Source organism: Macrobrachium nipponense, chromosome 8, assembly GCF_015104395.2.
Source record: "Macrobrachium nipponense isolate FS-2020 chromosome 8, ASM1510439v2, whole genome shotgun sequence".
Lineage (NCBI taxonomy): Eukaryota > Metazoa > Arthropoda > Malacostraca > Decapoda > Palaemonidae > Macrobrachium > Macrobrachium nipponense.
The window spans coordinates 13,913,087-13,925,263 of NC_087203.1; the positions used below are offsets into that span (position 1 = coordinate 13,913,087).

At 38.1% G+C, this 12,177-nt stretch overlaps 1 protein-coding gene across 5 annotated transcripts in view; it reads left to right on the forward strand.

Moving 5' to 3' along the window:
- The window catches only part of LOC135222617 (uncharacterized), a 775,758-nt gene that overhangs the window by 675,688 nt on the left and 87,893 nt on the right, over nucleotides 1-12,177 (forward strand). The window contains exon 1 of one of the 5 annotated variants that reach the window (XM_064260720.1): nucleotides 7,938-8,404. The exons of the other annotated variants lie outside the window; for them this stretch is intronic. Within the exon in view, the coding sequence (XP_064116790.1) occupies nucleotides 8,264-8,404 (141 nt within the window). The 5' untranslated portion in view covers nucleotides 7,938-8,263. Of the gene's footprint in view, nucleotides 1-7,937; nucleotides 8,405-12,177 lie in introns of those variants that run through there. 5 annotated transcript variants of the gene reach the window in all.

Genomic DNA, 12,177 nt, shown 5'->3' on the forward strand with positions numbered 1-12,177 from the left:
TTTTCTTTCGTTTATTTACTCTGTCATTCGTTCAGTCATTTATGCAACCCTTTCTTCATTCATCGTGTCTTTGCTAGCTAGTACATTATTGTGGCTCACTTGTGCGTTGTACGTTTTTCTATAGTGAGTGATATTGCTTTTAATGGGATGTAATTTGGTAGTTTCGTTTGGTTTATACCTTTGTGTCCTTAAAAATCATTTATGGTACACACACACACACACACACACACACACACACACACACACACACACACACACACACATATATATTATATAATATATATATATATTATATATATATATATATATATCTATATATTATATATATCATAATGAAACACTGGGTATAAATCCTGTCCGATTTTGTTTTTTAGCATTTCTACGTCCTACAGCCTCAGTGTTTCATTTTTTTCGTGGTACATTACACAAACACACACCACACACACACACACACACACACACACATTTATTCATATTTATAGATAAATGTAAATATATATATATTTATGTCTGTGTGTATTATGTGTATGTATATATATATATATATATATATATATATATATATATATATATATATCTATAATTGTGTGTATGGAGCAGAAGGTTAAAGCCCTCTGCTTTCTCAGCAAGCATTTAGGGATTATATGCCGGTAGTATTTTTAAATCACATAAAATGAGGGATTAAATACAATATAACTCATATCTCTCTCTCTCTCTCTCTCTCTCTCTCTCTCTGCGTCTCTCTCTCTCTCTCTCTCAGCCCTGTGTGTATTCACATAGTGGATATGTTTGTCTTTATTTTTTATACTGTGGCAACTACATATTACCTTTATGATAGCCGGAATTGTCCATGAACGTAGAGCCTTTTAATTGATGCTGACTAAGTACACCCTTGTTTGTATATTTCCAATTTGTAAAGAATTCTTTGAAACTTGATTTACTCTTGATCTCACCTCTTCAATTAGCAACGTCAGGGTTTATTTTAGGAGAGGTCCGTATTCTTGTGGATGTTTTCGGATTCCTTCAGAGACCCGGTTTCGTTATCGGTAGTCTCTCTCTCTCTCTCTCTCTCTCTCTCTCTCTCTCTCTCTCTCGTCTTCTCTTCTCTCTCTCTCTCATGTTGGATAGAAGATAAGAAGTTGAAGGGAGAAGAGAGGAAGAGAAGGGCAGGTCACTACAAGTGCGAGATGGGGGAGGGAGTGATTCATTGGAAGGAGCGTCGTTGTGGTTGGCGTAGCAAGTTGTAGTGGGATGGCAGGTTTGTGTGTTGGGGGGATAGAGGGAGGGCTTTGTATCAGGGTCTACGCCTTGACATGGTTTGGCTTTTAGTGTTTACACCTTCCATTTGATTTCCGAGGGATGTCACGCGTTCAGAGGAATATTCAAGTCGCGACGGACATCTCGTTGGAGGTCGTCTGGTGATGTTCTTCTCCTGCACTTTTGGAGTCGGCCTTTTCCAGTTGCGTAACGCTGTGTTACGGATTCACCCGCATCTATGCAGTTATTTGTGGAAAAATCCGTTATTATGGATCTGATCCAGTTACGTTTTGTTCTTCATGTTCAGCTAGGAGTTCTCTAGGCTTCTGTTGAAATCGATAGCAAACGATGAAAGTCTCCCATTTTACCTTTCTTGTTCTCGTCTGGAATTGCTCATGACCCTTTTTCATAATCGTAGTAAACGAAGTAATTTCCCTTTTATGAGATTTAATTGACTATAGTATCTAGGAAGGGAGGCGCCCCCCCCCCCCCCCCCCCCCTTGTGGGACCCCATTTCACATGTGTGATGCGACGGCGACACTTAGTTCCGTCAGGGTTGCCAAGAACTTGAGAGATCGAGGAATGTTAATCGTATAAATATGGGAGTGGCACATTCGCAAGGAGTGCCACACACCCAGGACTTCGCCGATGTCATTTTGCTATTTTTATTTAACAATTTCTCGTATTTGCGTTATAAGATAGGTAACCATGTCATATGCAACGGCATTAAGTTTGTATTTATTTTGATATTTTTCAGCTTTGGTTGTTAGTCTATGTATTCAGATGTAACTATTTCAGTACCACCCGGATGTTGATGCCCTTTTTTATGGGTAAAGAAATTTTCTTTTACCTTATGGCATTTTGCTGTTTCTTTCTAGTCGATTGTCAGCATTTCAGACAGAGTAATAACACTGCTTGCAATTTTAAATGACTATCGTGAAATGTGACCTGTTTCAACTAAATTGCTATTGCATCATAGAATTAGGAAAATCAGGACAGCTGAATGCAGTTTGCCAGCACTTCAACTCCGAGGAGTGAGCGGGTGTTCGAATGCAAGAGGTCCGTAACCCACTATTTCGAGTTGCAGCTGTAGCGTTTGGTTTAGTCCCTAATGTGTCCATAGAGGTAAAAATGATGGTAACGTAAGGGATGGTCGAGATTGGGCTTTACGTAAGGTTCCCAAGCTGCAACCGGGACACCTTTCATTCTACATACATAATAAGCGCCATTGATGAGAGATTTACCAGGCTGGACGACGGCAGATTAACATAGGGAGTTTATCACATGTAGGCTAAAGTTGACGCTTTCTTAGAAATGATAAGTGTTTGATACTCTTTGCGCTATTTTAGAAGTGTTGGAAGACTCTGATCTACTTGGATGAGAACTATGATATGGAAAGGCTGGTGGTGAGTGGGTATTTGTGGAAGTGAAAATACAGGAAAACTTGAGTGACCTGATAGCATATAAGCCCTTATGTCGCATGGCAACGGTTGCGATAATACACACACACACACACACACACACACACACACACACACACATATATATATATATATATAATATAAATTATATATTATTATATATTATATTACATGCGACAAACGTTCGACTTTGTTAACATGGCAGAGGGGACTTGATATCGATTTGTAAGGTCGGAATCGGTATCAACTTTTACCTCACTTGTTGGCCGAGTCGATAACCTCACTGAAGTGCTGATTTCTCCTCTGTCCGCTGGTTCGAACCCACGAGAGAGGACGATATTATTATCAACTAAAAAATTCTCATTCGGTTCACATATTTATGAAAATATATCAATTCCGAGGTAGAGCGAATTGGATATTAAAGGACATTTGTAGCTTAATACATGTATATGAATCACGGTGATGTGATCAAAATTCATATGTTGTGTATAGATTGGGATCCATATGTCGTGGATAAGTGATCAAGTGGATTATCAGATTCTATTATGCCACTTTTGTAGAGAAAGAGAAAAAAATATGAATTTGCGTTCAATTTTCTAGCTTGAATTCGTTGGCTTGAATTTTCTGTATTTGTTATCGTTTACTTATTTATTTCAGGTGGGTTCCGTTGTCTTCGTTGCGGGTATTATTCATTCTTTTGGGTTTCCGTTTTTTATTGCTTTTCCCTTCACTTAGATTTTTATAAATAACTTTCAGAGGTTAACCACTTAATTTTCTGAGTATTACATAGTTGTAAGCAATATTTTTGGCTTTGAATTGCGACTCGTAAAAGACGGACTGCGATTTAGCAGATTTATATATGCACAACCACTCTCTCCTATGTGGTACCCCATCCGGGACGAATGGAATTATTGTACATGTGCAGTCTCTCTCTCTCTCTCTCTCTCTCTCTCTCTCTCTCTTGCATGAAGCCCGCAATAATTCAACGGTATAGTTGCTTTGACAAAGTGTACACCGGAATCTTCTGTGCCAAAACCGATGACGCTAAGTTAGTCACGACTTCTCCGGATCTTTCCGTTGATATGAGTAACCGTCTATCAGTTACGTTAGACCGGAACTGGTAAAAAAAAAAAAAAAAAAAAAAAAAAAAAATCTCAGCCCTTACTGAAGGTCGCTGTAAGGTCCACGTGCGTATTTATATATTTTCACTCACCACGAAACTCGTTGCTAATACGTTAAACCGCTGAAGGACGCGGTTATGTCCCTTTTGTTGAGCTGGATTTCTTTTCTGAGAATATTTTACGGGTTCGTACAAGTATGTTTTTCTTGCTTTTAGAATATGTCTTATCATTTTCGTTCTGTGACTTGATAGTGGACATTTTATATATATAAAAAAAATTCGTCAAACTTTGTTCCCAATTCACACTGGTATCGATCGTAACGTTTTCAGTTTTAAAGTCAATTTTTGTTAAATTTAACTCTGCTGTTATCAATCTGAGGGCAGATGCGCTCTCTCTCTTTCAGTGTGTGTGTGTGTGTGTGAAAATGGAGTAGGTGAACGTAATGTTAGATGGAGGATTAAAATTTTCACTGAAACTACTTTTGAATGTTGTGAATCTTCGAGTTTCAGCCAAGATGAAATATCACATATTTGTACCCAGTGTTTTGAGTCAGCGATCGTTTTTATTTTTCTTCTTTTTTTGTTCGTTCATTTCACTGGTCATTAGTTTTTCGCATGTTTTATTTTCCGAACTCTTTTAATGTGACAAGTGAGACTTATAACAGTTGTTTATGCTTAGAACATGCCTATAGTACGATAATGTATATCACTGTCAGTGAAAGTGACTTTGTTTTCTCAGTCATTTTTAATCAAGTGATAAGAGAACGCGCGGTCCGAGGGTTACGTGCTTTTGATACCACGAGATTACAGTTGCGTGATTGCCCTTGATAGCATCTCACTGTTGTTGAATTTGATGGTGTCGCGTTGTGGTTGGGTTTAGGGCCATTTTTCCACTTATTTTATCACAATATATTTTCCATTTGCATATATTTTCAGTCCCCAGATGTGCAGCAAATTCGTCAACTTCCCCCGCCGTTCCTTTTCAAGATTTCCGTTTCCTTTCAGTTCACCTACATCCTGTAAGGTCATTTTGATACTTCCTCTCTCTCTCTCTCTCTCTCTCTCTCTCTCTCTCTCTCTCTCTCTCTCTCTCTCTCTCTCTCTCTCTCTCTACATAAGGCGCTGTCCATTACATTGAACGTGCTTTGCTGCTTCTTATCCCTCGCTTTCCCCTCGGGTATTCCAACTGTTGATTCCCTCTTTCCCTTCTGGTGCCATTCAAACCCGTATCCCCTCACGCTTCCCCTTGTGGGTTCAGACTTCAAACCTTTGCTCGCAGCCACAACAGACATAACGCAGCTTCCATCAACCGTTAGTGAGAGAGAGAGAGAGAGAGAGAGAGAGAGAGAGAGAGAGAGAGAGAGAGAGAGAGAGAGAAACACTTGGTTTCCTAAATGTTACAGGAAATTGATTGATCCCGTGTGAACTTTGTGAGGGAGTAGGGAAAAGTTTGAATTGCTCACTCACCACTGTACTTTACATTGTATTGTCGGTAGAGGCCAGTTTAATTCAGACATGATCATTTACAAGGCACACACAAACACGTCTGCACGTTTTAATCATAAATTTCTCCAGCAACATGATGCTTTTGAGCATATTCTCTGCTTCTTTAATATTAGCCTTTTCAGTGTTTGTATTAGCCTTTTCAATACTCAGGGGATTTGGCGGGGTGTGGGGGGTTGGGGGTTATGGCTGCGTCTGGGTTTGTGGCTGAAGGCTGGCAAGTCGACAGTTGGGATAATGGCTTCTTTATTGTGCTCTGGTGGGGTTGGGTTCACCACAGATTTTGTCTTCAGTGAAATTATTTATCTCGTTTTGAATTGATATCTCTCTCTCTCTCTCTCTCTCTCTCTCTCTCTCTCTCTCTCTCTGGCTTAAGGTGTTTCTGTCTTGTCTTTTGTTGCTATTCTGCTTGTTGTTAAATAATGGTGATATGGAAAAAGTAACAGAACAGAAAAAGTTTAGCTTTATTTATGTAACAAAACATTGTTATAGCAATAATGGATGTAATATAACATCGTTACAACAATAATTATTAATAAATCTGCAAAATATCTGTAGCGTCTACTGATATCACATTTACTCGTTCAGTGTGCTTTTCGATAGTTAACTGCATCATCAGGTGGTTTCGTTTGTGAGAAATGCTACGAGTGATAAGTTCTCTGTGTAACGTGGAAATTGACTAAATTATAGAAAACAATATATGTATTCTTGACCTTGTCAGTTATCATCTTCGGGGTCTCATATTCAGTGGTGTACATTTTCTTGGTTATTAATAAAGTTCAGTCAATGGTGGTGTCAGTGAGATGAAAATTCTATACTGTTAGAAGGCAAGGGCTGTATGGGCAAATGCTCGCCGTGTGTGACCTCTTTGTCAGTAATGCAGTCAGTGCTTTCATCTTGATCGTGTCAGACCAATTTGAGAGCCAGTGTTCCACAAGGCGGCCCCCCACGGGTGGTACAGGTAAACACGCCAGTAATGACCAGAGGGCATCGCTTGCTGTTCCGTTACTTGGCGAGATGGGGAATAGATGATTTTTATGTGGTGTATGTGTGGTTGTTGTTGCCGTCTGATTTCGCTCGAGAAAATGAGGAAGGCTTTTGCTTAGAATCCGGAGCTAATCCTGATCAACAAGGTCAAACCATTTAGAGGTACTCAAGGAACAGATTGTCTGACACCGGTGACTATTTTAGCATCTGGAAGTGGGTTTTTTAGCCTGTTAGAAAGTTGAGTGAGTGCATCAGAGAGCCATAGGTTATTGGTAGTTTAGGGAGAAAACGACTGAAAAACATGTGGTTAGTAATAACCATTGTCTTGGCGCAACCTGTGTTTTGCACCTGCCAATTATGATAAAGCGGTTCATTTTTCTTTTTACATTCAGTGTCCAAAAGCCCTGTCAGTGTGTTAAAATGTAATTGAATTTTATTTCGATTATATTCACTTTCAACTTTGGTGATTTGGGTTAAAAGTGAATATCGTTTGCCGCTTCCAACAGAATCCTTCACTTGTGATTGCTCAGAGTGCAAGTCAAACTCCCAGAGTTCGGCACCAGTGCTGCGGCCACTTGTTTATTGCCGTTGCATCTTGTGTATGGCTTGCTGCATTTTAGATCCGTCTTAATTATGCGCTGCGAGATTTTTTGTTGGGACGGGCATTAGAAAAGTCGTTTTAGTGCACATGGAAGATGGCACGACTGGAGGCAGTTTGAGTGTTGTCATGTTAGTAAGACTTTATTGCGCTTAAATTATACCTTGCAAGCTCTTTTAAGGGCATAATGATTCTGGTTGCAATTGGAAGCCTTTGCCCCCCAAATGCCGAGGGACCTAAACCCCCCCCCCCCCCCCCCACCCCCCCCCCCCCCGCCCCCCCGGCCTTTTTACTATCTCTCTCTTTCCTCTCTCTCTCTATCTCTCTCTCTCTCTCTCGTCTCTCTCCTCTCTTCTCTCTCCTCTCTCTCTTCTCTGCTTGCGAATGTGAAGTTATGTGTACTATTTGCCTCTGTTTGTTCGTGTCGATGTCTGTGAAGGGGAAAGAAAAAGTGAGACGCAAGAACTGACGATTCTGTTTCCTAAGACTCCCAGTACCATTTTATTGTTAATATTATTATTAATTTGTTTTTCTTTTATTGCTCTTGGGGTTTTTATTTAGAGGAGAGATGGCGCCAAGATAGAGCAAGAATGAGTCGCATAAGGCTGCAAACGTTGTACGTGAAGTGTTACGGAATCATACGTCTATTGTATTACAAGGGAGAGGGGATACGTCTTCGTTTATATTATATATATATATATATATATCTATATATATATATATATATATATATATATATATATATGTATGTGTATATATATCAGACTCGAATAATAAACCTATGTTGTTTCCGCGAATTAGCCAAGGCTTATGGGTAACAAATAGGTGTTCATGGTTGTCCGTTGGTTCACGTGAAGAACCAATTGAGATTTATGATTGCCTAGATTAAAAGAGCATTAAAGATCTGAGATACTGAAGCTAGAGTCGTTGAGATAATGAAGATAAGGCTATTAACGTTCTCACGAGCTGTGGTATTTTCAGTATGCTAAGCATCGCAGTGCTCGGATGCATCATGAATTTCAGAGAAAATTTATGTCGTCTTCCTCGTGTTGTGACGCATCTGAGATACAGTGGCTCATCACGATAAATGGTTTTTGACATTCTTGGGTGTATCGTCCATGTAACGGAAAGACAATATGTACGGCAACATTTTGTATTGTGTTCATGCGTTTCAGGGAATGGAAGCGAAATCATAAATTGTGTTGTGTGGTTGTACCTCTTAGGATTTTTTAAATTGTAAATCTTTTCATTTTTGTTTTATGCGACGGAACAGGGCAATTCTTTGTAAATTCCAAGGAAGTGATGGATTGTTCCTGATGAAAAAGCAGAAATCTGTGCAATATCGAAGGAAATCATGTAGAGCGTTCCTGACACGTTATGGTTACATGGGAATATTCTTGTCGTTTAGCAGATCGAAAGATGCCTAAGAAAATAAGAAGGCAATTAACCCAAATCAGTAAACGGTGGAGCATCGCTATAGCGGAGGCACTAACGGTAGTGGAGGAGGAAGATGGAAAGGTAGTTTTTGTTCCTTTGCACATTGCGATAGTTAATATATATATATATATATATATATATATATATAATATATATATATATATATATATATATATATATAAACACCACAGGGAAGAAATGAATGACAGATTTTCATTTCTTCCCTGAGGTGTGTGATATATGAAGTCACGTGTGAGGATGATTATATGCATTTATACACATATATATTTATGTATATGTATGTATACATATGCACATATATATGGGGGTTGCGAATGTATATGAGAGAGAGAGAGAGGGGGGGGTAGTCTCAAGGATTATCTTTACTATATTTCTTTTACTTCTAAGCTAATTATGACGGCTCAAAGACATAATTCATTACTATACAGATTACCAACAGTGACTGCAATGATAAAAATATAGTATATCTATTCTCTCTTACCTCGTATATAACTTAATTTGTTGAAGCAATCCTAGTGTGTGTATCATATATGTATATATGTACACATATACATATAGATATGTGTTTATGAGAGAGAGAGAGAGGAGAGAGAGAGAGAGAGAGAGAGAGAGAGAGAGAGAGAGAGAGAAATTGATTAAGATAATTTTAACACCTGATTCGTTTATCACACATTACCACAGGTGAAAAAAAATTAGAAACGGGATTTAGGTTCTACACCCCGTCTCTCATTTTTTCACCTGTGATAATATGTGATACTATATATATATATATATATATATATATATATATATATATATAGGATATATAAAGGTAATGCCACTGAGGAAAAAAAAATGAAAAGACGAGAAATGCCGAGATCTTTCGGTCTACACGACACTACTTGAGGCACAAGTAAGGGTCGTGTAGACCGGGAGATCTCGGCATTTCTCGTCTTTTCATTTTTCCTCCGTGCCATTACCTTTATTTATACATAGCATCACGTGTTATATATTTCGTGATTAAGTTATTCACACACATTTTATATATATATATATATATATATATATAGATATATATATAATATATATATATATATATATATATAATGTGTGTGTGTGTGTATAAAAGAGGAATGCCTGTTTTCAGTTACTACTTCCTCCACCTTCTGTGTCTGAAGTTAGTACAAGAAATATAGGTAAAAATGAAGAATACCACTTGTCAAAAAACAAAGTAATGTCTTGTATTAGGAAAGAAGAAATTTTAATAGACAAGTAAATATAGGTAAAATGAAGAATACCACTGTCAAAAATCAAAGGTAATGTTCTTATTATTTTAGAAGAGTCCGTCTCCCTACTTTCATCTCCTCCGTCCTCCACCTTCCTTTGTCGTTAATCCCTCCAAGTATGTGTTTCATTCTCAAGTGTGTTTAGCCAATAAACCCCGAAGGCATCTTTTGGCCGGTGGGCACATACCCACCTGGTCTTTCCCTCAGGAATGGCTTTGGGGATGGAAGGCTGAAACCTGAACGAACAGGTGACAGGAAACACTTCGATAACCGTTCGTCTTGTGCTGGCTTACGCGCGCTTGCGCTCTCCTTGCTTACGAATTCAAAGAAACACAATATAAGCTATTTTGTTCGTGTGTTATTCCATTTTGCTCAGCCTAGAGATCAAGGTTACGGTCCGTTTCATTTATGTGGAAAGTGCTGCTATGTTATTCGAGAAAGCAGTGCTTGGCATTCCTCTTTACCTTTTCTAGAGGCCTAAAAAAATTCTCTGCAGTTCTTTGCGAACTATTCCTTTATTATTATTCATGATGATATATCAACTACGTCAAAGAGGTGTTACTGGGAGGCTGACTTTGCTGTATCTTCCTTCTCTCATCTTGAAATTTTCAGCTCCGCCTTTTCCTGGAGAGAAGTCCATCAACAAAAGGATGGGTTTGTGTTCTTTTTCCTGTCTTAGTTTCCAATTTATGATTAAGCCTGTTCCTCCATTTTATTTAAATGGCTCATGAATTGTTTATATATATATATATATATATAATATATATATATATATATATATATATATATATATAATATATATATATTTACAATCCACACATCCAAGGGCACTACAATAAGCAATGGAAGAGGCGAAGATCTCGTATGTACATTTTTTATTCGTTCCAGTCGACGTTTCTTGACCCTTGGTCACATCATCAGGACATCTATATAGTTGAACAATGTGAAGAGAACGGTATTCACATACATACACAAAATATAAGAAGGTTAAAATGGAAAATCAGGTTCACTTAAACAATCAATTACACTTAAATATATTTACACATTTAAAAAATATTTACACATTTAAAAAAAACTTCATAAGAATTAAATTGAACTTAAATAAAAGAAAATCTAGAATGAACTTAGTCAAAGAGAATTTACAATGAACTTAAAAGGGAGAGCACAAAACGTACCTCTCATGGTGAAAAAGGAAAACACACTTCAGAATACAACATAAAAAGGAAAGAATACAGCATAAAAACAGAGGAAGAAGGTGGGCAAATATCAACAAACGATCGAGTTATGCTATGAACAGGGGAACAGCCGATGATTGGCAATTTAGCATTGGTACTCTTCTTTTGATGCTCAGACTTTCAGCAGTTCTGCAGGTTCCTTGGATTGGCCAATGATTTTGAAGTTATCGTATTTTATTGATGTCTTGCAACGTCTAACGTGGGATCGCATATTGGAAGGTTCGGGATTGTGTGTGTGTCGGTGATAAATCGCCATAGAGTACTCGTATGTTGAAAAGTCAGATGAACGAAACGGCGCATTTCGAATCAAACAACTCGTAGGGATTCTTACTATGTAGGTTTCTCGGCTGATTTATAGTTACCTGGAATACTAATTCCCCGCGAAAGAAATGGACCCTTTTCAAAAGAGAGGATGTCGTGAGGATACAATCATTTGTGGAAAGATTAGCGTTGGATGAGAAACGGATTCCTCGATTTATTGTTCATTTCCAGCCTTCCCACGCTAGCGGAGGATTATAGTCCTATCACCTAAACCTCGGAAACCAATAGTTTAGCCTGCGTCCCGTCTCCGCTTAGGTCACAAGCATTCTTTATGATTCCGCAGAGCGGTAGGGGATGCCATTTTCTATGTTTGTGCAAAGGAGAAATTAGAAAATAACGAATAATAGAAAAGGTGAATTCATTCAAGCAGAGGTGGTTGGTCTTGAAGAGAGAGAGAGAGAGAGAGAGAGAGAGAGAGAGAGAGAGAGAGAGAGAGAGAGAGAGAGAGAGCTGAATTCCTAAATAATGACATTGCTTGTGACTTATTATCCAAAGCACCCAGCGTATAAAGAGAGCGAGTACGATTGAGTGGTAACGGAATCTGCTTTAAAAAAAAAAAAGGATGGATGGGTTCCAAGGGAGACTAAGCAAGAAAAATTCTAAGAACGCGTCATTACAAATGACGTCACAGTCCGTTTGCTGGTTTCTTTGTGCCTTTATGCAACTGAAGCAAGTACCGAGACTGGCGTAAATAGTTCGTTAACCTCGTGGTATTGATTTATTTATTTTCCCATTTTCTAGTCATTTGTTTTGTAAAATAAAATTATAAGTTTAAAGGTTTTTTTTTAAATGCGTTTTGTTATATAGTAAATGCGTATTTTAATTATATAAGTAGATTTAAATCAGACTACAGTTGATGTCGTATGACCCATAGTTTCTCTTTTGATTGTATTTTGTTTAAATATATAAGTAATACTGCCAATGCCTTGCATCTGGAGTGATTATGTTCCATTAAATGACGTCCCTCCCTCATGGACTGTTCTACCCAATATTGGCCTTGGTTCTACCTAGA